Source organism: Vulpes vulpes, chromosome 10 (assembly GCF_048418805.1).
Source record: "Vulpes vulpes isolate BD-2025 chromosome 10, VulVul3, whole genome shotgun sequence".
In the NCBI taxonomy this organism is placed as follows: domain Eukaryota; kingdom Metazoa; phylum Chordata; class Mammalia; order Carnivora; family Canidae; genus Vulpes; species Vulpes vulpes.
In genome coordinates, this window is record NC_132789.1 from 73,942,083 (window position 1) to 73,968,243 (window position 26,161).

The 26,161-nt window shown below is 34.8% G+C and overlaps 1 protein-coding gene across 2 annotated transcripts in view; it reads left to right on the forward strand.

Moving 5' to 3' along the window:
* CFAP54 (cilia and flagella associated protein 54) overlaps window positions 1-26,161 on the forward strand; it is a 302,139-nt gene that overhangs the window by 78,042 nt on the left and 197,936 nt on the right. For both annotated transcript variants that reach the window (XM_072724628.1, XM_026013023.2), the window contains exons 20-25: window positions 7,367-7,543; window positions 10,843-10,935; window positions 11,207-11,392; window positions 19,118-19,254; window positions 22,850-22,997; window positions 25,755-25,910. In XM_072724628.1, the coding sequence (XP_072580729.1) occupies window positions 7,367-7,543; window positions 10,843-10,935; window positions 11,207-11,392; window positions 19,118-19,254; window positions 22,850-22,997; window positions 25,755-25,910 (897 nt within the window). The remainder of the gene's footprint in view (window positions 1-7,366; window positions 7,544-10,842; window positions 10,936-11,206; window positions 11,393-19,117; window positions 19,255-22,849; window positions 22,998-25,754; window positions 25,911-26,161) is intronic.

Consider the following 26,161-nt stretch of genomic DNA (forward strand, 5'->3'; position numbering starts at 1 on the left):
AATGATTTTAGACCTTAATGCCAACCATTTCATATAAAAAATAAAAATGAGTTAATTCTGATCTCAATTTAGGTCAATCTTTATTTTAGAAAAAAAAAAGTATGATACTACAGTTTTATAATCTACACTCCCACAGGGAACTGGTTTACTCACTCAGCTTTAAATATCACTTTGATGCAAATGACTCATGGATCCCATCTCCAGTCTTACCCTTTTTTTGAGCTTGCGTCCAGATCTCCAGATGGAAGCATTGAACTTAGCGTGTCTTCTGCAGAGGAAACAGCACAGGTTTTTGTAAGAGAGTGAAATATATTTGAAATTTGGTAGACATTTGTCTTCTCGTTTTCAGGATTTCTTAAATTTATTAAATTGACTAGAACTTCCAGAATAAAAAGGAATAGTGGCATTGTGTCTCCTTCTGGATTTTATTGATAATTCTTTATTTATTTAGTTTTTTAAAAAAGATTTTATTTACTTATTCATGACAGACACAGAGACAGAGGCAGAGACACAGGCAGAGGGAGAAGCAGGCTCCCTTTGGGGAGCCCGATATGGCACTCAAGCTGAAGGCAAATGCTCAACCACTGAGCCACCCAGGTGCCCCTGATAGTTCTTTTAGTGATTCACTATTAGCCAGAATTTTCACTATTGGCTAAAATTAATATTTTTTCTCAGCTAAAGAAAGAGCTTTCCTAGCTTATTGAGGTTGGCCACTTCCTCCCCCCACTTTACTGAGGCATAATTGGCAAATAAATCTGTAATATATTTAGAATGTACAGCATGATATATATACATATATATGTGTGTAAAATAGTCTCCTCTGATCCGTGGTTTAGCCTTCTGCAGTTTCAGTTACCCTCAGTCAACCACAGTCGGGAAGCAGATGATTATCCTTCTGAAGCATCATCAGAAGGTCAGTAGTAGCCTCATGCTACGTCACTGTGTCTACATCATTTACCTCACTTCATCTCATCATGTAGACTTTTTATTTTCTCACATTATTACAGGAGGAGGGTGAGTGCAATACAATAAGATATTTTGAGACGGAGAGAACACATTTATGTAACTTTTATTGCAATATATTGTTAAAATTGTTCTATTTTTAGTTATTGTTAAGCCCTTACTGTGTCTAATTTAGAAATTAATTTTATCATATGTATGTATAAAAAACATAGTATATATAGGGTTTGATACTGTCAGTGGCTTGAGGCATCTTGCAATGTATCCCTGTGGATAAGTGGGGATTACTGTACATTTTGAAATGATTACCACAGGCGGCTTAATTAACACATTTATCATATCATATATAGTTACCTTTAAAAAATGTTTATTTAAATTCACTTTAACTAACATATACTGTATTATTAGTTTTAGAAGTAGAATTTAGTGATTCATCAATTGCATGTAACACCCAGTGGTGGGATGCCACCCATCAATTGCATGTAACACCCAGGGTGGCTCAGTGGTTCAGTGTCTGCCTTCAGCTCAGGGCGTGATCCTGGGATCCTGGGATCTTGTCCCGCATTGGGATCCCTGCATGGGGCCTGCTTCTCCCTCTGCCTGTGTCTCTGCCTCTCTCTCTCTCTGTGTCTCATGAATAAATAAAGTCTTAAAAATAAACAACACTCAGTGCTCATCGCATCTGAGCTCATCGCATTAATGCCCTTCACCTAATTACCCCATCTTCCTACCACCACCCCTCCAACAGCCCTGTTTGTTCCCTATAGTTAAGAGTCTCTTTTGGTTTGTCTCCGCCTTTGATTTCATCTTACTTTATTTTTCCTTCCCTTCCCATATGTTCATCTGTTTTATTTATTCCACGTATGAGTACAATCATATGATATTTGCCTTTCTCTGACTGACTTATTTTGCTAAGCATAGCACCTTCCAGTTCTACCCACATGGTTGCAAATGGCAAGATTTCATTCTTTTTAATGGCAGAGTAAGTTACCTTTTTTTTTTTTTTTGAGTGAGAACACTTAAGATCTGTTTCTTTGAAAATTTCAAGTACACTGTTACTAAGTGTAGTCACCATGCTGTACATTAGATCTTCTGAACTTTATAACTGGAAGTTTGTGTTCCTTGACCCAGATCTCCCCATTCCCCTCCCTGACTCCTTGCCCTTGGCAACCACCATTCTACTTTCTGTTTTTAGGTTACACACATACATAATACCATCCATATAGTATTTCTCTTCCTCCATCTGGCTCATTTAACTTAGCATTAATGCCCTCAAGGTCATACATATTGTCTCAAATGGCAGGGTTTCCTTTTCTAAGGCCGAATGATATTCTATTGTATATGTGTGACACATTTTCTTTATCTGTTCATCTATCAGTAGACTGATTGTTTTCATATCTTGGCTGTTGTGAGTAATGCTGCAATGAACATAAGAGTGGAGATATCTCTTTGAGATAATGATTTCATTTCCTTTGGATAAATACCCAGAAGTGGGATTGCTGGATCATATGATGCTTCTATTTTTAATTTTTTGAGCAGCCCCCATTCTGTTTATCATATTGGTTGTATCAGTTCACATCCTTACCAATATTTTAGAAGTATTGTATTTTCTCCATATCTTCACCAACATTTGTTATCATTTGTCTTCTTGATAATAGACATCCTAACAAGTATGAGGTGCTATCTCATGGTGATTTGGTTTGCATTTCCCTGATGATTGGTGATGTTGTGCATCTTTTCATGTACCTGTTGGTCATTTGAATGTCCTTTTTTTTTAGAAAAATGTCTACTCAGGTTTTTTGCCCATTTTAAAATCATTTGATTGATTGATTACTATTGAGTTGAGTTACTTTTATTTTGCATAGCAAACCCTTATTGAATGTTTAGTTTACAAATGTTTTCTACAATTCCATAGGTTGCCTTTTCATTTTGTTAACTGTTTCCAATGCAGTGAAGAAGCATTTTAGCTTATTTATTTTTATTTTTGTTGACTATATTTCTGCTGTAGGATCTGAAAAATTGTTTCCAAAACCAATATCAAAGAGCTTTTCCTTTATGTCTTATTTCCCTAGGAATTTTATGGTTTCAGGTCTTATATTTAAGTTTCTAATGCATTTTGAGTTGATTTTTGTGTATATTAAGACAAGGGTCTAATTTCATTCTTCTGGAAATGGATATCCACTTTTCCCAACACCATTTTTAGAAGAGACTATCCTCATTGTATATTCTTGGCAACTTTGTCAAAAATTAGTTGACCATATTTCTGGGCTCTCTATTTTATTCTATTTCTTTCCTTCCCCCCCACCCCCACCTCCCTCCTTCCCATCCTTTCTTTGTCCCTGACTTTCTTTTAATACCATATCTTTTTTATTACTAAAGTGGTATCTCCAGTGTTGCTCTTCTTGCTCAAGCCTGTTTTAACTATTAGAATCTTTTGTCATTCTATATGAATTTTAGGATTGCTTTTTCTATTTATGTGAAAAATGCTATTGGAATTTTGATAGATGTTGCATTAAATTTATAGATCATTTTGGGTTGTATGGGGATTTCAACAATATTAATTCTTCCTATCTATGACCATGGGGTATTTTTCCATTTATTTGTGTCTTTTTAAATCTCTTCCATAAATATTTTATAGTTTTCAGTGCTCAGGCTTTTTTTGTCCCTTCTTGGTTAATTTTTTCCTATTTTCTTGTTTTTGATACTATTATAAATGGGATTGTTTTCTTAATTTTTCGGATATTTGTTATTAGTGTATAGAAATACAACTGATTTTTGTATGTTGATTTTGGATCCTGCAAATTTACTGAATTTGTTTTTGGTCCTAACAGTGTTTTGGTGGAGTCTACAGTTTTCTATATATACAGTTGTGTCATCTGTAAACAGAGATAATTTGCATCTTTCTTTTTGATTTAGATACCTTTTAATGATTGCTTTGGCTAGGATATCTGGTACCATGTTGAAGAGGAGTGATAAGAGTGGGCACTTGTCTTGTTCGATCTTTGTGGGAATGCTTTCAACCTTTTACCATTGAGTATAATGTTAGCAGTAGATATGTCGTATAAGACTTTTATTATTTTGAGATATGTTCCTTCTATATCCAGTTTGTGGAGAGTTTTTTTAAAATCATAAAGGGATGTTGAATTTTATCAACTTTCTTTTCCTGAATCTATTGAAATGATCATATTATTTTTATATATTTTGTGAATGTGGTATATCAGATTTATTAATTTGTATTACATTTATGTTGAGCCATCCTTGCCTCTAAGGAATAATCCTGCTTCATCATGGTGTATGATCCTTTTAATGTACTATTGAATTTGGTTTGCTCTGAGGATTTTTGTATCTATATTCATCAGGTATGTAGAGCTGTAGTTTTCTTTTTGCATAGTGTCCTTGACTAGTTTTGGTATCAGAGTCCTGCTGGCCTCTTAAAATCAATTTGGAAGTCCCTCTTCTCTAATTTTTTGGAAGAGTTTGAGAATGATTGGCATTAATTCTTTAAATTTTTGTTAGAATCCACCAGTTAAATCATCTGATTCTGTTCTTTTCTTTTTTGGGTGGTTTTTGACTACTGACTCATCTTCTTACTTGTTATTGGGCTGCTCATATTTTCTATTTCTCCATGATTCAATTTGGTAAGCTGTGTGTTTCTAGTTACCAGTTTCTTATAAGGTTATCCGGTTTGTTGGTGTAAAATGTTCATAGTAGCCACTTATGATTCTTTGTACTTAGGTGATATCAGTTGTAGTGTCTCCTCTTTCATTTCTGATCTAATTTATCTGAGTCTTTTCTCTTTCTCTTAGTCTAGCTAGAAGTTTGTCAGTTTTATCTTTCAAGAACCTGGCTCTTATTTTAGTCTATCTTTTCTATTATCTTTCTGGTCTCTACTTCATTTATTTCTCTTCTGATTTGTGTTATTTCCTTCCTTATACTAAATTTGGGCTCATTTTTTTTTTTACTCTTTTTCAGGTTTCCTTGAAGTGTTTATTTCAGACCTATTTTTTTAAAAAAAAGATTTATTTATTTTTATTTGAGAGGGAGAGAGTGAGAGAGCAGGGGGAAGGACAGAGGGAGAGGGACACAGTGTCTTAAGCAGACTCCATGCTGAGCATGGAGCTTGCTGTGGGGCTCAATCTTACAATCTGAGCAGAAACCAAGAGTTGGACACTTAACTGACTGTGCCCCCCCTGGCACCCCAGATCTTTCTTTTTTCTTAATATAAGCATTTGTACTATAAGCATCCTTCTTAGAACTGCTTTTGGCTGCATCCCATAGGGTTTAGTATGTTGTGTTTCCATTTTAATTTATCTTAAGATTTATTTCATTTCCTTATTGACCTCTTCTTTTTTAAAAAAATTAGCAGTGAATGTTAAAGAAGTTAAAATATTTTTTTGGCCGTTGAGCCTGTAATCATATTTTTTTTCTCATTTGATTTATAGATAAATTAAATTGTGATCATAGACTTCCTGATATTAAATTATCCATATATTTCTGGGAGATAGAGAATATAATTACAGTATGTTATTTCTTTAATATATTGCTAGATTCCATGTATTAGTATTTTATTACGAATGTTTGCATTTATATTCAAAGAAGATTGCTTTATGTTTTAAGTGCAGTCATTTTTCAAGTTTTCTTACCAAAGTTATAATTTTGTAAAATTATTTGAGCAGCCATCTTTCTCTGTAGTTAGAAAATTTTTAAATGGCGTAGGAATTATCAGTTCCTTAAGTTTTGAAATTTGTAAAAAATGAGATCAGTTGAGGCTGACATTGCTGTGGGGAGAACTTTTTGGATATCTTTCTCAGTATATTCTATGACTGTCCTGCATTCAAGTTTTCTACTTCTTGAATTAGCTTGCTGATTTTGTGTTTTCATCTGTAAATGATCAATGATGTTGTGCATCTTTTTTGTACTTATTAGCTATTTTTTCATCCCTAAATGATCAATGATGTTATGCATCTTTTTTATACTTATTGGCTATTTATGTATCTTCTTTGGAGAAATGTCTGCTCAAATCCTTTGTCCATTTTTAATGGGGTTATTTGTCTTTATTATTGACTTGTAACAGTTCTTTATAAATTTTGAATACAAGTCCCTTATCATATACATGATTTGCAGATATTTTCTCTCATTCTGTTGGTTGTCTGTTTACTTTCTTGATGATATCATTTGAAATGTTTAATTTTGATGAAGTTTAGTTTATCTACTTTTGTGTGTGTGTGTGTGTGTGTGTGTGTGTGTGTGTGTGTGTTTCCTTCTGGTGTCATATCTAAGAAATCATTGCCTAACCCAAAGTTATGAAGATTTACTCATGTTTCCTTTTAAGAATTTTATAATTTTACCACTTACATTTGGGTCTGTAATTCATGTTGAGTTAATATTTGTATATAGTGTGATGTAGGGGTACAATTTTATTACTTTTGCATTTGGACATCTAATTGTCCTAGTACCATTTGTTGGAAAGGCAATTTCTTCTCTATTACCATTTAATTTTAATCTTTACATGGATTTTTGCTTTGGAGCTCAGTTAAAGAATCTTTTGCCTTTTAATTTAAAAGACAAGTTTAACCCATTTACATGCATTATTATTGATGACATATTTAGACTTTCTTTGGAAATATTCAGATCTTCAGACTTTTATGTTTTTGTTTTATTTGTTATCCTTCCATATTGTTACTTTTTGAAATGGGGATTACTTTTCTTTCAGGTTTACAGAATAAGTGTTTTTATTTCTTCTTCCTGATAGCAGGAAACTGTTGATAATATTCATTTCATAAATCACATATGCCAGTAGTTTTATTATTATTTTTTAAAGATTTTATTTATTTATTCACGAGAGACACACACACAGAGAGGCAGAGACACAGGCAGAGGGAGAAGCAGGCTCCATGTAAGGAGTCTGACATGGGACTCGATCCCAGGACTCTAGGATCACGCCCTGGACTGAAGGCAGGCGCTAAACTGCTGAGCCACCCAGGGATCCCCCACCAGTAGTCTTATTACTTGAGAGTCACATTTCAAGTTGCATTAAGTAAGGGTAGGTGTACAGTTCATTGGTATAAATGTAGATGATTGTGCTATGAGTTTTCTAAGGACAGTGAAATATGATAAGTATTCAGAGGGTCTGATATGAAAATGAAATGTCTGATATTAATATAATGATGATAAACATATTAGACATATGACTCCATTGCTTTATTTAATTTATGGCTAATTTTTACTTAGTCTTATTTAGTAGCTACTTTTTACTTCTGTAAAATCATTCAGTGCTTGAAATATGTATAACACAGGCTCAAAAAGCTACATATAGCAAGATAATGTTGCTTAACATTACCAGAATTCTACAAATATACAGTTCAGATCTTGAAATGTATTTTTCTATGTTCACACTTTATTGCAGGAAGCATATTCTTTAATTGAGAAGACTGAAGCAGAACAAAATACCCTATATTCATATCAAAAATATGTGGAAAGTTCAAAAAGAAAGAAAAGCAGAATCCCTCCCCCACCTATCCTGCTATCCCGAACTCATTGTTCTGTGACATTGAAACCTGCTCCATTTATTTCAGATGTTAAGGTATGTTGCCCTAATTATGATCTTTATTTCAGGTATAGCAACACAAGTACTTTTATGACTATCATGATTGATACTTTCCTTGCTCTTAGGACTTGAATAGTCTTATTTATAAGCATCGAACACTAGGATTAGTATTGTATTATCTTAACTATACTTAGCTTCTTCAAGACCTTTCCTCTTTGTGCTATTTTCTTTTATGTTCTATTTAGCCTTGTTATACCCAAATATATAGTAAGAATAAACAGTGGAGAAGCATTTCTCTCTTACATATCTTAGTCACCATGGGGTAGCCCTATGCTGACATCCTAGTGTGTTCAAGATGAAGTGCTCAGCTGAACTGGAAACAGGCATTTGAAGAGGATAGAAGTTACTCTCAGAGCCAATGATGGAGATGAGGAAATTTGGGGATAGCAGATTTGGGGGTTCTTCCTAGAGTTCTCTGAGTAAATGAGGATTCTCTTTATGCAAACAAATGACAATTCCAGCCATATTGTAAGTCATAAATCTTTATGTATTATTGAAGAATGAACTCTTGCTCTCATCCCCAGTGCCTTGGAACTTGGCCTAAGTGTGACTCTAACTTGAAATTTAGTGTCCTCACAAGCGTTCCATTTGATTTATATTTTAAATGTTAAATTTTCCTCTGGATGATCAACAACATGCTCTTTGATGTAGTATAAAAAAGTTTTGTGTTTGTCTTTAGGATATTCTGCTTGAACTTATATCAACTTGGTATTGTGGAAAGGGCACAGGCTTTAAAGTCAGACACCACTTATTAGCAGTATGACCTTAGGAAATCTAAATATACTTTGAGAGGTGGTAGTGGTGTTTTTATTTGTAAAATACATTTGCTGTGAAAATTAAATGAAATAATATATGACAGTCCTGTCATATTAGTTGACATCCCTCCATATCTTATATAAAACATGTGTAGTAAAGTTTGCTTAAAACAATTAATGATGGTATAGAATGTGATTATATTATTTGATGACTTTTTCATAAATTTTGTCCATTGAGCATTATTGAGTATCTCTTATCTGTCCAGCTCTGTGTGAGATAATTGAGATATAAAAATAATCACAAAGTTTGATTCCATTCTTTGAGGAGCTGCAGACTAAATGAGATATGGACATTAGTGAGAAGCAATACCACCTTTATAATGTTTTATAATTGGGTAAATAGAAGTAATATTCATCTTACAGCTAACAGTGTTGTCATCAATGCATTATTGCAATTGCTAGCATTTTTAAAGTTCAACTTTAGATTTTTTTTGGATCTGTTTAAGAATGAGTATTTGCTGATTTTGGAAATTCAGTATATAGCTAAGACTGGATGCCTTACCAAGAGTTTTTCTTTGTTTTTATTCAAATGTTCTGGTTTATTTAATCAAAATATATATTTTTTTGTATTTCAAATTAGTGACTAGATTATATTACTTCATAATGCTTAGAAATAGGAAGATACAAGTATTTCATATCGGACCTGTAGTTGTAGGACCTGCCACTTAGCACATTATGTGAAGTTTTATATATATTATACATTAGTAGAGTTGTGTGCTCCACGAATTTATTACATACTCACCAACACTAGATGGTGCTGTGGGCTTAAATAAGATTTCTGGTTAGAGGGTTCAGCCATCTTTTTTATTAAAATCTCTTATTAAAGCATTTGTTTTATTAAAATCTATTTTAATAGTTGAAAATGCTGATGTTATTAATAAACTTTTACTTCTAAAGTTAGTGCTCATTTGTTCATGGTGTCTTTACTCTTGTATAGATTCTAATTACACATTGCTCCTTATAGTTACACAAACTAAGATGTCTTCATTTGTAGAGCAAAATAGGAATATATATCCTGCTTCTAAAAATGCTTTTAGAGAGAATTTTACCCTTCAAATTCTGATTTATATAGAGAGCTTAACCTAGAGAAAATAATAATTTAAGTCATATAACACAATCTTTCTGCCTCCAGCCCCCTCCCCCTTTTTGTAAAATGGTACTCTTTTTGCATGAAAAGTTAGTTTTTAAATTTCTTCTGAAATTCATTTGATTTTTTTCCCCCCTCTTGGCTTCCAGCTTCCAAGTTCTTTCAATGCTGTGTCTCTGTCCTTGGAGTTCTACCTTTGTCAAGCGTCCCTTAATTACCTGAGCAGTTTTCTGTATAGACATAAAAGTTTGGACACCTGTACCAGAAACTCTAATTCATTGAGGCCAGGCAGGCTTGGGTATATGTAATTTAGAAAAATGGTTGGTTCTGTGAAAACAGTAACAGTATTTCTCTGCACAGTCAGGGTTGAGAACTAGTCGTGCAGACAAGACACCATTAGGATTTTTCTGTTGACCTAGAGGAAGAAATAGCTAAGCTAAGCTACAGAGATAGTTGTTTTTTTTGTTTTGTTTTGTTTTTTTTTAGATAGTTGCTTCTTAGAGACAATTACATTTTCCCTTCTTCCCAGTTTTCCTTATCATTTAGGTGTTGAGATGTTGGGAAGAGGAGCCTCTGGGGAAAAGGGAATGACACATGATGACAACCCATCCAATCCCAACCTCAGGACAATATGGCTCCTTCATAATGCTATTCCGTTAGGTATCAACTTACTCCCTTTTCCCTCCTTTCACTGAGGACTCTCCATTATTTTGACATCTTGGGCAGAAGAATCAATTCTAATCATTTAATTAAGTTTAAGTTTGTGTTTTGTAGAATTAGCATTTTGTTTTTGGTGTCTTTCTGTATTTAAGAATTATCAAATATCATGCTATTATCTGATCTTGGGCAAGTTATCGAGCATTTCTGTTTCTCCATTTCCTGTAAAGCAAAGTGACCACAGTAATCCCATTTCAGAGGGATGTTGCAAATATTAGAACGTTTATGTAAATTTCCTAATATTACTTTGTACATAGAAACTGCTTATTTAATGGTAGTTAAAATAATCAATAATGAATAATAGTTTTTGTAGTCCCAGATAAAATGAGCCCTATATTTGTCTTTATTTTTTCAAGATTAAGCCTAAGTATATTTGTAAACTTAGGTTCCATGTTTTAAAACTCAAATAGTTATATATTTTTTATTTGGAAAAGTATTCCTCTTGCCACATCTTTTTTGTTTTTTTTTTAAGATTTATTTAAATTCCAGTTACTCAATATACAGTGTAATATTAGTTTCAGGTGTATAATTTATTGTTTCAACACTTCCATACAATAGCTGGTGCTCATCACAACTAAGTGTCACATCTTGATAAAAGCAATTGAATGCTTTGTTAGACAGACTATGGATGATGGGTTCATCTCTCTCCTTGGCAGGTTTCCTGGTACTGTATTTTGGGTTGCAAAGCAGAAGGGAGCTATGGAAAAGTAAGGCTAAACAATAATCATCTCCCAAACTCAGGAGAAGCGGTATGTCAAATTAAAAAAAAACCTCTAAAGGTCAGGAAATCTTGTCAAAAGTCTTATTAATGACAACTGAATGTTTTTTTTTTTTATCCCCTTCTACTATCATTATTTCAGTGAATTTCTCTAATTTCAATTTAAGTCCTAACTCAAATCCAACAGTAAATACAATGGTTTTATTTATTTATTTTATATAGAAGGGTTATTTAATTATATTTTTAAAGTCATATTACTTCAGTTTCCCATATATAAACTTGAAATATGTTTTTGTTAACAGATACCAGCTGATGGTAAAAGCATTTTTGAAGTGAAAGGTTTAGAAACTAATGAAAAATATGTCTTTGCAATTGCTGCTTATTCTTCTAATGGGAAGCTTATTGGTGATGCTGTTGGGGAGACAACTAAACCAATTCTGGTTTATCCACCTCTTTCTGCTGTTACTGCTCGGATGTTCTTGACTCAGGTAGAAGAAATTTCTGCTAATTTTTTCCTCTATGTTTTTTTTCTCTTAAGCTGTTACTAAGTAATTTCTAATGGGAAAAAAATCACAGTGGATATTCTAAAGCTCTTGTAATACATATTTCCATTACTGCAGTTTAGTCTCATAAAAATTGGAATCATTCCTTCTCTTTTTAGTGAGATTGATTTTTACAGTAGCATTTTTTTCTTGGATTACAAATGTATCCAGGAAAAAAATGCTATTGTAAAATTTAATTTTAAATTTAATTTAATTTTAAATTTAATTTTAGAAATTTAGAAAATACTGAAATGTACAAAGAAGAAAATAAATGTTATCTATTATCCTATCATCCAGAGTAGCAGTTCTTAACTTGGCACAGTTTTGGTCCCCAGGGGACATTTGTCAATGTCTGGAGACATTTTTAGTTGTCATAACCTAGAAGGGTGCTTCTGGCATCTAGTGGGTAGACCCCAGGAATGTTGAAAAGCACTCTCCAATGCAAAGGACAGTTCTCCCTAACAAAGAATGACAAAGTCCGCCCCAAATGTCAGTAGTGCCAAGATGGAGAAACCCTGATCCAGAGCTATCTTTCCATTTGTTGTGTGTGTGTGTGTGTGTGTGTGTATACAATTTTATATACACGCACATTTTTATATATACACGTGTTTGAATTTATGTGTAATATATAATCTAATCACAGCATATAATTTTATATCCTGATATTTTCATTTAATATATAATTGACATTTTTTTCATTCCATTAAGTATTCCTTCACAGCATAATTTTTAACACCTGCGTCTTCTAAAGGTATTGCCTCTTTTAACGATACTGCATCTTACAGATAGATCATAGTTTACTTAGTAATCTTAACTGGTGGGCATTTTGATTTTTTTCAAAAGTCTTTTGCTATTATAAACAAAGCTGTGATGCATATCTTGGTATATGAATCTCTATCTGCATCCATGATTACTTTTTTGGGTTAGATTTACAGAAGTGAAATTTCCAGACACACAGGCCTGAGTTCAAGTTCCAGTTCCTCACGTTAGCTACATGATTTTAAGCAAGCAACTTTAATGTATGAAGTGGGAATAATAATAGTGGTTACCTCCCAGAGGTATTATGAGTATTAAATGGGATTATGTTTAACCAGTGCACTTGTCACACAGTAGGCACTTAGTAAATATTATTTTTAGTTATGAATATACTCATGAATTAACATTTTTGCTGAAATGATTGCCTGCCTTATAAAACAGATCACCAGTGAATAGGACACAAGGAAGAATGACTCATTGACCTAAGTCTCTAGAATCTAATTTTAAGCCTATCGTTGGCTCTAGAAATGATGACTATTTTAAATTTTATCACGTTTCTATTGTGCTATTATTTTTCTCTTAATAGTTGATTAGTATAATAAGCTAAGATCTTAATGGTATTTTATATTCTCATATTTTTCAAAGAAAATTAAATCGAGAGAATTGCTAGGATTTGTCTAGCATTGGTTTAGCATGTCATATTGGCTCATGGTTTTCTGATGTTTTTATTTCTTTGGAATCTAATATATTCCCTAATTTGCAGTGATGGAGTTATTTCAAAGTGAGGAACCGAATATTTTATCAAGGCCTAATTTTTCTCCAGGGAGGTTTGACTTTTGGGTTTCATTTGGCAGAACTTTCATTGAAAAGTTAATAAAACCAAGTCCAAGCTATTCTACTGGAATAATGAGAAGTGTCATAAAGTAATGACCAATGTTTCATTATTGACACTATATTTGCAGTACTGTGTTCATTTATGATAGTATATGAGCATTCTCTCTCATAATGTTAAGTGACTGAAGCAAAATTTTCTTAGTAAGCTTAGTAAAACTTAATTTACAGCTCAAGTTTAAGCCTTTAAGTTCTAGCAAAAAAATGTATCTTTCCTTTGGAATTGCAATCTATTTTTCACGAGACTGGCTAGTTTTTAGTTTCAGGATAATTTCTTAATAAGTTCTTAAAAAATATTATAGGGGTGCCTGGTGGCTCAGTCGTTTGAGCGTCCAGCTCTTGGTTTTGGCTCAGATCATAATCTTATGGTCCTGGGATTGAGCCTCTCATCAGGCTCCATGATCAGTCAGGAGTCTGCCCCTCTCATTCTCCCCCTTGCCTTGCTCCTTTCTCTCTCTCACAAATAAATAAATCTTTAAAGAAATCATATATATTTTATAGTAAGATATAGAGACATTTCACCAAATGCCTATGCTTAACTTGGCTTGGAATTTTAGGTTTACTTTCAACTCATTGTTATTCTGTAGATATTAAAATCAGTGGAGTCTTAACTAGGTTTCCCCTTAATGTAGAAAACTATTAATTTATCTGGAAAATTGAGGAACCCTGATGAATGATTATTTTCTACAGATACTTTCTAATTTCCTCCTTTTTATAGCTTCATTTGTTTTTATTTTTCCCCTTTAAGTCATGAATATCTAGGTAATATAAAACATAGAAAATTAGAAACCTATGAGCAGGATTTTAGGATTTTAGGCATATTACTTGGTCTCAATTTCCCTATCTCTAAAATGGATATAAGACCAATGTCGTGTACTGGGTTATTGAACTACTCAATCAAATAATGAGTGGGCATAATGGCTTGTTGAGAAAAAGAAATGGGGAATATCATTTATTTAAAAACTACTATGTAGTTTTAAATTTAAAATTTAAATTTAAATTTAAAATGTAGTTTTAAATTTAAAATTTAAATTTAAATTTAAAATGTAGTTTTAAATTTAAAAATTCATTATTATGTTTATTATAATAACTAGTGAGGTAGTGGTATTACTTTCATTTTATAGTTGAGGAAAGTGAGATAAATATAATCCTTCCCCTGTCATTTTATTTGAGAAAGGGTATCTCAGGAAGGTCATATAATTAAGTAACCCAAGGTTATTTGGGTAGTGGATGGTAAGCCTGACACCAGCACTTACCTTTCTACTGCTCCGTTCAGGTTCAAGGAAGTCATGTATTCAACCTCCAACAAGTTCTTCTAGAGTCCATGTTTCTGCTCTCTCTTCTCTGCCTAGGTTGTTGCTCAGTGGGTCTTGATGATCAGTTAGGCAGTAGAGTTGTCCGTCAGTAATAGTGGTGGCAGGAGAATGAAATTCATACTTTTTTTTCACTTTATATATAAATTAATTGAAACTCTGATAGAGTTGCCTTTTCTCTATGACCAAATTAAAAACAATAAGTCTACCAGGCAAAAGATAGTTATCCAGTTTTTAAAGCTTTTTAAAGAAGTCTCAACTCTTCTTTTTCCTCTCATCCTCCAACTGAATATTGCTATTCTCTCTACTCATCTGTTTATTGATGAATTATTTATTGTCTGTTTTGTCCTAGGTTCTGTGCTAGATGTCAGTTCTTCTTTCTTTGAACTATCTTTTTTATCAATCTCATTACCACAACGATAACCTATATTTAGGTAACTTGGATTTACTGTTTCCTTTAGGGCTCCGATTGCAAATTGAGGGAATCAGCCTGACTTGGGAGAATGCAGCCAGGCCCTGGGAAGACTGTGATCCCTGGCCGCTGTAGGTCTCCTACCTTTGGTTCTCTGTGTACATCTGCTTCTTTTCTTTTTTTTCTTCTCCTAAAGACTGACTTTATTCACTTTTCTATCTCTAATGGAAAAATGGCAGCCCCTGCATTTTTATCTCTCTCAATTGCAGCTATAACAGAGACTGCCTGGCTAGCTCGTAACCTGGATTCTAGATTCCTAGGAAAGAAATTCTGAGTAGTCCACCAAATAAAATGAGTCTGACTTCTTTTTTGATGTTTGACTACTGACTTGTTTTTAAATCTCACCCCTCTTTTTACCTTTGGTTCCATTCATAGGCAGGCTGATAGGAGATCTGTGAGCTCACCTTTGAAATTTAAATCTTCCAGGTGTCAGTAGCTTTTCTTATTCCTATCTCTTCCTTCCTTTAGCCACTAATCAAGGCCCAACCCATTTCTTCCCAGGCCTGCTAGTGCCTGCCCAACACTCCCTGGGAGCTCCTTGTGTGAATAATAAACTTTCTCTGAAATTCTCATGGTGCATGTAGTGCCTTTAGCCTTGACAGCAGAACTACATTTTGTGTGGGGATCCATCTTGCTTTGCAGAGGGGGCTATAAAACATTCAGCTTGGGTCAGGCACTTACCCTGGGGCAGTCAATTGTGCTATAGTAGAATTGCTGAGTTTCCTCTTCTGTGGGTAGAGGCAAATTACTACAAAAAGAAGGTTTTAAAATTTATTTAACATGTTATTATTGTGCGCTTGCTCTGTGCTACGCACTGCTCCAGGCTAGTGATTCTAAACCTTGAACGTGCGCCTTCAGTGCTGGTTAAACAGATTGTTGTGCCCTGCCACCAGAGTTTTTGATTTACTAGGTCTGGGGTAGGGCCCAGAATTTTACATTTCCAATAAGTTCCTAGGTGATGTTGATGCTCATTGATGGTCCAGGGATCATACTTTGAGAACCACTGTTCTAAGCAAAGTGAACAAAATATCATAAGAGTTAGGTAATAAACAACAAAGTAAATAAGTAAATTACCTAGCATGTTACAAGATAAATTCTATGGGAGGAAAAAGTAGAGTATGGCCAAAGGAATTAGAAGTGTGAAGTGAGCAAATGGAAGGTAGATCAGAGTATTAAATTGGGTGATCAAGGAAGGCTCATCTAGAAGGTGAGTTTTGAGCAGAGACTTAAAGGAGGTGCAGGAGGGGGTCTCTGAAGTAAGAACATTCTGCATAAGAAGCTAGGGCAAAAGCTCTATGGTTTTCAGAAGCGTACCTGGTTATGTTTGATAAACAGCAAGGAGGCCAGTGTGGCTGGAGCAGAGGGACCCATGGGGAGTAAAATAATTGGTTAGAGAGGGAAAGATAAGTAGGTGGATAGGGAGCAGATCATGACAAGACCTCTATGTCATTATAAGAATTTTGGCTTTTAGTTTGAGTGAAATGGGCAACTGTTGGGGAGGTTTTGTTTTTGTTTTTGAGAAGTGGTATGATGTAATGTGACTTCTATTTTCAGAGGCTTACCCTGGCTGCTATGTTAGGAATAGACCATAATAGAGATGGGACGGAAGCAGAGGGACATATCTACTTCTGTAATCCAATGAGAGATGGTAGTGCTTGGCCAGTGTGATAGTAGTTGGTGTGGTGAGAAGTGGTCAGATTTTGGATATGTTTTGAAGAGGAGTTAAGAGTTCCTAGTGGACATAATAAAATCAGAAAAATAAAAGATGACTCTAAGATATTTAGTTGACTAACTGGAAGGATAGGCTTGATATCAGCTGAGTTGGGGAATGTTATGGGTAGTGTAGATTTGGGGCCAAGGGAGATCAGAATTCATTTTGAGACATGTTGAGGTAAGATGTTTATTAGATATTCAGAGAGAACAATTGAGTAGTCAGTGAGATACATGAATCTGGAGTGTGGAAGAGAGGTCTAGAAAGGAGGAGTCGATAGTAGTCATGTGACCATTAAAGACAAGGTGCTGGATGATTTCACTGAGGAAATAAGTACAGATAGAAGAGAGGAAAGGTCCAGAGACTGAGCCCTGGGACATACAATATAAAGTGAGGACAAGAGTAGGAGCTTGCAAAGGCAACTGATAAGGAATTGAGGGAAAATAAAAGTCAAGTGTGGAGCTCTGGAAGCCACGAGAAGGTCATGTATCAAGGAAGAAGTCTCTACTGTACTTAATTATTTCATTAGTCTTCTAGTTCTTCTTTCTCATTTTAGCCTCACCCCCTCTAAAGTCTATTCAACTCACTACTACCAGGTCACCATCTTGTCATGGCATTGCTCTGTTAACCTACAAAAACTCATGAATTTACAAACCTTAGTTTTATCATGTCATCTTTCCTTATTTTACAATGTTCACTAATTGAAAATGCCATTATTTTTAGAAGGACTTATTTTAAGAAGAAAGAACATTCAATTATAATTTTACCCAACTCACATATCATTTGTTATTAATTTCCATGATACATATTAAATTATATGATGTTTTAGTGACCAGTAGGCTACCTCCTTCATTTGACCAATGCAGCCAGAGAAGTGACCTCATCTACCACTCTAAGTCTTGGCTCTACCTTTTTTACTGAATATCAGGTTCTATACAAGTTATTTAACTTCTTTAAAAAAAAAATTTTTTTTTAAAGATTTTATTTATTTACTCATAAGAGGCAGAGAGAGAGAGAGGCAGAGACACGGGCAGAGGGAGAAGCAGGGTCCCTGGGACTTGATCCCTGGAGCGAGGATCACTCGCCGAGCCAAAGGCAGACGCTCAACCGCTGAGCCACCCAGGCACGTCCCAAATTATTTAACTTCTTAATACCTCAGTTTCCTTATCTGAAAAATAGGAATGGTAATGGAGCTTACCTCATAAAGCTGTAATGGGGAGTCACTACAGTAATGCATGTAAAGTGCCTGGATATCTTTAAATACTTCCACCTGATTTTCAAGGCCTTCTCAGATCGTTCCTGTTTTACCTGTCCATCATACTTCCTGCTTTTCTTCAAATTCTGACCTGTCTTTCCAGTCTCTCCTAAATGCACTATGGTGATTTTCATTATTGGATCCTTTTCAGGATCTGTCTGAACTATGCCCATCTGAACCTTATTCCTACCTGAGGGTTCAACTCAAGCCCTGACTCCTTTTCGAAGCCTTCATTTCTCCTTTTCTCAGCCTCCACAATTATTATGTTATTCTTTATGGTTTTTCTGGTGATTTCATGTGTTTTATGTCTGTAACTTGATTAGAATTTAATGGAGTATAAGGTCATTTTAAGCTTTGAAGAACCTATCCTTACAGTGCTTAGCACAGAGTAGAAACTTCATAAAACCTTACTGGTTGGTTGATTATGAGTGTGGAGTTGGCAGATTTAAAAAGTTCTGGCCCTGTAAGTTATTCCCTTGAGTGGAATATATTCTAGCAACATGTCATTTACATACTTAATTTAATGAATTTATTTGTACTTTATATCTTACCTGCTTCCATTAAGGATTTAAAGCAGCACATAACTCATGATGAGATTTTATATTGTTGTACATATTTGAACAGAATGATTTTAAGAAATAGCTGTAAAGAAATGTGTTCTACCAAAAGAAATAGATAAGTTGAGGATTTTTCTTCTTGTAAGCTTCTGTTTTTACCAGTGCAATCAGTTATTTTGCCTAATGTTGAATGTGTTGAATTAAAAACATATCATGGCCTCTTGGAAGCATCTCGGTTTTATTTTTCACTCTTTTTAGCTGTGAACCCTTTGTTGCAAAAAGCTCTGAAAGTGTCAGTCTAAACCAGAAGAGAATGAAGTATATTTCATATTTTGGGTTTGGGAAATCTGATTGTTTCTCTTGGAACAGATTGTTCATTATAACAGTGTCTGTAATAAATGGAGTGCACTGCCGAGATAGATGGAAATGAAATTAATTTGGCTCAGATGTGATCTTTGTTTTGCTTATGAGAATTTGAAACATCCTTACAGGGTTTCAAATTTCCATGCAATTTAGAAATAAAAGAGATTTCAAAATGTGCCTGCCTCCCTTGCCAGTGGCTATCAATACCTTACTGTGGCTCTGTGGAACAAAACAACAAATGTGAATAACTGTGTATGAAACTAATGTGTGAGCAGACTGTCTCAAAATTCTTGTTTAAAAGATAAATTTCACAAATAAAAATATTGCATAAAATAATGTACTTTTTGTTGTAGGTTGCCTATCAGATTGGTAACTATGAGGTGTCTAAGAAAGTTTTCTCACCAGTTTGGGATTATTTTGTTGCTTCACTACATCATGATGAACAATCTGTTATTTGTTTAAGCAATATAATGACTATTACACAGAGAAGGTAATTAGAAATATTCTTTTAAAATATTAATGCTTATTGAGAATATGGATGTTGGGTGTGAAGCCTATAATTAATATTCAATTTCATGTTAAGATAGTCAATGTAAAACTATTTCTAATAAGTTTTAATAAGCATATACATTCCAAGTTCTTGAGTTCCTGTTAGAAATTTCTTTGCCAGAGTCAGAAAAAGCATAGGAGGCATATAGATGCATTCTGAATTTAAAGTAGTGAAGGCTATGGGACAAAGATACCAAATAATAACCAAGATAATGTTGGTTATTCTAGAAAACACAAATATGCTTTGGGGACTTTTGTAACAAGCAAGTTGGGGTTAAATTTATGGTCTGATGGGTAGGCTGTTAGGATAAGAAGGTTTTTCCTTTGCTTGAAGAGGCTCCCAGGATTAGACCATCAGCAACTGCAAGCGGGTTGGTAGGAGCCATGTAAAACCACAGGCCATCCTTTGCTTTATGGCCATTTTTCCTTAAAAAAAAAAAAAAATTAAGAACAGCTTCAGAAATGAGCATTAGTGATTTCAGGCTGTCTCAACAAGTTCAAAACAACAATCTCTTTCACCTGCTTGTTAATGCCTGAAATGTCTTTAACAAGAAGATAAACCCTTTATTCCTCAAAGATAATGACCTTAAATGCACATGCTGGTTGAGGCAAGACTTTGATACTGCTTATTCACATAAAGGTATAATTCCATTCAATTAAACAAATGTAGACTTAGCATTATCCATGTACAAAAATGCTAGGTGCTATGCAGGATGGATTTGAGAGGCACTTTAGAAAAGGAAGACACAGAGCTTGGAAGCTTTTATGTGACATGGGGACAAGAGAGTAGAAGTAGTGAAGTTGACTGGGATTGCTGTTGTTACCTGACTGGCAGACAGGCCTATAGTGTGTCCTAGGGGAATGAGAGAGTTGGGATAAGTTTTTGGAAGAGATAATGGATTTGATAGGAAATATTTTGAGTTTAGTTTTCCAGCAGGATGCCTTTGTGGATATAAGGTGCCCAGTAGGTGGTTGAATATTTAGTACTGACACTTAGGAGAGAGGTGAAGGCTGGAGATAGATTGAGAAAATGTCCATGAGGTCATCATTGAAGTTTTGACGGGTGCTATCTCCCAAGGAAGAACTGTTTAGCAGAAAAGATAGAAGCTGGAGTTGAACGGTGGCCATTGCTTACACTTAAGAGGCTGAAGCAAGGAGATGGAACCAAGGAAGGGTACTGAAAATATTTTGTGCTGGTCTCAGCCTATCAATAACCAATGCTGTATCTGAACCAGCCCTTGTGGTTCTTCTTATGATTGCAAGACGCCCTTCAGCAATAACCATCTGGAAATTTTGAAAAAAATAAAAGTTTGTTACTTACAGGATCTGGAAGTTACACAGCACACCTGGGGCCGCACAGCAAGGTCATAGGTAAAGAGAGAGAGACATCAGGGGCTTGGGGTTCTGTTTTTATTGAGGTCAAGGGTGCCTAGGATTTCATAGGCTCACTCTTTGTTGTCGAATTAAAAAAGTAAGAGTATATTTAAAGCAAGGGAACAGAAAAAAACAAATGGCCCCAGTTGTCATGTATTGAAATCAACCAAGATTTCTAAAACAAAGGAGCCTCAGTGGGAGAGGTGGCCTGGCTCTTTATCTAGTTGTGTGACTGTCAATGTCTTGATTAGAGAAAGCCATCTTTGAAGTGGATGCCTCTTTGAAGTAGATGCTTTGGCAATCAAAACTTAAGTCAGACCCTTCCATTACAATAAAAAAAAAAAAAAAGAAGAAGAAGAAGAAGAAGAAGACTCAACTATCATAACTTAATCTATAAAAAGGAATAGTCCAGCAAGTGAAAGTCTGGAAAAGTACATTGCCAAGGGAAGTGAGAGTATGAGAGTATCACCCAGGAAGGACTGGTCTGCAGTGTTAAATGCTAGTGCAAGGTCAGGCAGGGGCTTTGCTCAATAAGAAATGCTATAGAAAGGTTGGGTAGGATAAAAACTGAGATGAAGGCTTTTAAAATTGGCAATTAGGAGGCCATTGATGAGTTCAAGAGGGCTATTTTTTTGTGTGCAATGGGCCAGAAACCTTTTGCAGTTGGGTAAGAAGTGATTGAAAATGGAGAACTGGAATAAGCTAAGATCACTTGTGCGAAGTTTGGTGGTAGAGAGGAGGATGGAAGACCCCTGGAGGGTGGAGGGCAGGCTCAAGGAAAGCATGTTTGAGGGTGGAGAGGAAGGAGACAGTGGAGAGGGAGAAACTGAGGATACAAGCAAATTGCTGTGATAAGGACATCATGGTGGTAGAGCCAGGAGGATAGAGGAGCACGAAGGATGGAGAGCAGAAGGTTTAGAGCATTCGCTGTTGGGATTGTGAACAAAGAGACATGAGGAATAATGGAAGTGTTGCTGAAAAGGACTAATGACGAAGGTCATATCACATAATGTGAATTTGTCATAGAGCCCAATTCCTTGTGGCTAAGGCCTCATTGACTCATCTTTATTAACCCAAGGCCTAGAATAGTGTTTTCTATGTGGTAGGTATTTGGCAAACACTAGTTTGAATGGAAAAAAAAAATCAAATGAAGGTAATAAGTGAATAAGTGACTGACTATTGTAGCAGGGCTAAAAAAGCAGCCAGTGACATCTATGCAAGGGCAGGCAGGCTGATTTATGGCTTCAAATAGGGGTACAGGATCTGTAGCACTAGAGAGGTCACTATTGAAATGACTGGCCAGCGTGTGAGTCTTTAGGGAAGGAAATGGAGCCACGAAGAGGCAACAGCTTGGATGCATTGCCTACCTATGTGCAGGTACTGATCATCATGTGGGTGAAGAGAGAGTCAGTATGAGTTGCAGGAATGAGAGAACTAAATTTCTCCTAGCAAATATAATTCCCACGTTTAACACGGTGGTGAAGCAGCTTGTCCTCAAGTATAAATTACTGATGTCACATCCTTCCTTGTTTTTTAGAAATGGAGGGTGGACCTGAAGCTTAGAGAGAGTTTGCCACCAATAAAGCTGAGAGCAAGGAAGGGAATATTGGAAACAAAGAAGGAAGGTTGCAGATTTCACAGTTTTGCTAATGGTTGGCACTGTTGACTGCAATTTAGGAAAGATAATTAAAAATAATCCAAGAGTTATTAAGACTCTGCCTCCCTCCATCCTTCCCTCCCTGCCTCTTTCTTTCTTCTTTTTTTCTGTACCCATGGTGGCTCTTGCTATAGGTGACCCTTATTTCCACAAAGTTTATTAATTAAAATATTGGGCCTATTTTCCAAGTTTCTGAATATCTATAGTGATTTCATGATATTGATAGAAAAGAAGTATATAAACTTCTTTAGAACCAGAACATTTTACTGATAGTTATTTTTATGTATTTGTGACACAATATGTCAGAAGCTTCATTTTCTTAGTTGTTAAACATAATCTTTAATTTTAATTTAAGCAGCAGTGTGAGAGAAGATGTTTCACAAAGTTTTGCTGCTATTTTGAGATCACTGTGTAGATATTAAGAACAGATCAATCTAAAAAGGTGCATTTACCTGCTAAATCATTTTATATGTATACCTGTAACATCATTTACTTTCTTTTGCAGATTATATTCAGATATTTTGGCAGAGACTTCTTCAATCCTCTTATACCTTTTTCTTAGAAATATTTTTGTAACAAGTGACATTAAAATTAAAGAAGAAAATCTTTTCTGTGATAATATTAAAGGCAATGAGATTTTCCCCTCTCAACAAGTAAGTAATCTAAAAATGACCAAAAATGTGCCAATTTCCCTTTATTTGTTTCTTGATGTTTCAAGTTCATGTTTTTTTGGGATTGCATATCCTGATTTGTGAATGGACTGAGAGGTCATTTTACGATCATGCAGGTTTATTTGATATTCCTTATAGGTTTCATAGGACCAAGTTCATATATTTTTTTTTCTTCTTTTCCATTTATTTTTTGTGTCTCTACAAAAGTAGTATAAATTTCAAATATTCAAAAAGTTATAATGTACAAAGTGAAATGCATCATAATCCTGTTATTACTAAAAATAACTCTGATTTTGTTTTCTTTGTTTTGTTTTTATCTCTGATATTTAAAAATATGCATAGGCAAGTTATTATTTTATAAAAATGACATCACAGTCTCTTTGCTATTCCACAATTTTCTTATTTAACATTTCTTATAATTTTTTTAAAAAAATTTGAGTGAGAGAGCAAGAGAGAGAGAAAACAAGTGGGGCAGAGAGGCAGAGGGATACGGAGAGGCAGACTCCTCACTGAGCAGGGAGCCCAATGTGGGATTCAATCCCAGGTCTCTGGAATCATGACCTGAGCTGAAGGTAGACACTCAACTGACTGAGCCACCCAAGTGCCCCTATAATTTATCTTGAAGATATTTTCATGCAGATACATATCAATTTATCAAAAATTTTTTTTACAGTTCTCAGTTTATTAATTCTCTCATGAAATATCTGCACAATCAGCACAAAGTCACTGCAGAATCTTAACTCCTTCTGTTGTCCATTCTTCAGCTCACTTTGTTGCCAGCACCAGCATTGGTTTTTTGCAGTCCCGCTGATCTTCTTCATTCTGTTCTTGCATTCCTTTCCCTGTTTTCTTGAGGTCTTTTTCTTCTCATACAGGCCATGTCTTGCAAGTCTATGTTTGAGTTCATTATTCTTTGCATAATCCAGGGAATCATAAATCATGCCAAAGCTAATTGTCTTGCCACCACCCAAATTGGTTCTGAATCTAAATATAAAGATGACATCAGGTGTGATCTTGCCTGTTTTGGCTAGTTTCTCCTGTGTTTCTCTCTTAGGTACTGTTGCCTTTCTGGGGTGAAGAACGTCAACGAGTATTTGTTTTCATACTAAAGTGTTTTTCATTTTAATACTGCATTCCTGAATAGAGGCAGGAATGTAACCTATCTCCTACTGCTGGATTCTCAGGGTGGCTATAAACATTGCTGTATGTACATCTACAACCTTCATCTTAACATCTCGCTTTTAAAAACAATCCTTTGCTTTATTTTTTCATTCTAGATTGAACATCACTCTTCTTTCTCCCTCTTCCTTTTTCCTTCTTTAGAAGGAAATCTTAGGCACATCAAGGTTTTTTCAATGTATTTGTTTTTTACAGTTGCTTTTTCCTACCCATGCATTTATTAATTAATCAACCAATAAATTGTTACATGAGACTTTGCCAGTGTCTTTGGATACAAAAATGAAAAAACAAACAAACAAGCCATGGCCCTTTTGTCCAGGCTAAGTTCACAGTCTTACAGAGCCCAAGCACTTACAAACAACATCCTGTTCATACCTTGTTGCCTTTATAAAGAAAATCTTTAAGTAGTTCAATGAATTTCAGAATGCTGGGTTACCATTCTACTAAAAATTTACTCCTGGAAATTTCTGGTTGCCACTGATAAATTTCTTTGTATGTAATTTTGTATGTATATATAGAAAAACAGGGGCACCTGAATGGCTCAATAGGTTGTGTCTGACTCTTGGTTTTGGCTCAGGTCATGATCTTGGGGTCGAGGGAAGGAGCTTCACATCGGGCTTCATTTTCAGAGGGGAGTTGGCTTCCCTCGCTCTCCTCCCACTTGTGTGTTTGCTCTCTCTCTCTCTCCCTCATATAAATAAAAACTAAAAAAAAAAAAAAGAGAGAGAGAGAGAAGAAATATAGTGAAATCTTCCTTCGGGAAAGGGCAGGAAAAGTAGGATAGGATCTCTACTTTTTTAAAGTAGCATTTAATCATAATTTCTATTTTGCTACCATTTTTATTTAAGTAGCAGAAGTATAATAGAAGATTAATTTGGTCTACTGAAAATTTACCATTTTTTTTCACAAATCCTGAAAGAAAATGGGACTTTGTTAGTCAATGGGGGCAAAATTACAGAGACAAATATTTTAATTATGACTTGTTACAATTTATGTTTTGAAAAAGCTTGATTTTTTTCTAACATTAAAATATAGCCAAGTTTTATTTTTTTAATTTTTAAAAATTTTTAAAAAAGATTTTATTTATTTATTCATGCGAGACACACACACACAGAGAGAGGCAGAGACACAGGCAGAGGGAGAAGCAGGCTCCATGCAGGAAGCCTGAGTGGGACTCAATCCCAGGTCTCCAGGATCACACCCCGGGCTGAAGGCGGCGCTAAATTGCTGAGCTACCTGGGCTGACCAAATATAGCCAAGTTTTAATTTTACCTAAAAATTAAAAAAGATTGGTCCCTTTTTCATTACTAGTGGTATTTGTATTATTTTATAAAATGTTCTGAACTTTAAGTCTAAGGTTGTCTTATCTATACATAACATTGTTGTGGAGTTAGAATTGTTCTTGAATTTAGATTTCTTCATATCAACATTTTAACATACTAACATGTTGTTAAGCCACAAGGATTACATTTCCTACCCTTTCTTCTCCTTAGAGACACATTGGTGAAGCACTTGATGTTCACTTTGAGTAACAGTATCTGTTTTTTTTTTTTTTTACAGATTGCTAGATTAATTGAATGTGAGAGAATATTAGTGGCATTGGAACTTAGCAACTACCTAAATGATTCCAATTATGCCCTTCAAGCTGTGACTCAATGTTATGGCCTCCTTGTTCCTATAATCTACCACAATATTGTTTTGGTACCTGTCATACAGGTAAGCGTATTTATCCCCCCAAATAAGGATATTTTTACAAAGGAAATTCAACAATGCATCTTAGAAAAAAAAAACAATGTATCTTTTGTAATGTACAAATAGGTCAAAGACAGGTGTAAAATTTCATGAGTTAACTGAAAAACATTTTAATAATTTAAATTATGTCTGGACAAACATAAATAAGGACTAAAATGTATTTCTCTGAAAACATTCAGCCCCATTGCTATCCATGTTTAAACATTGGCAATCTG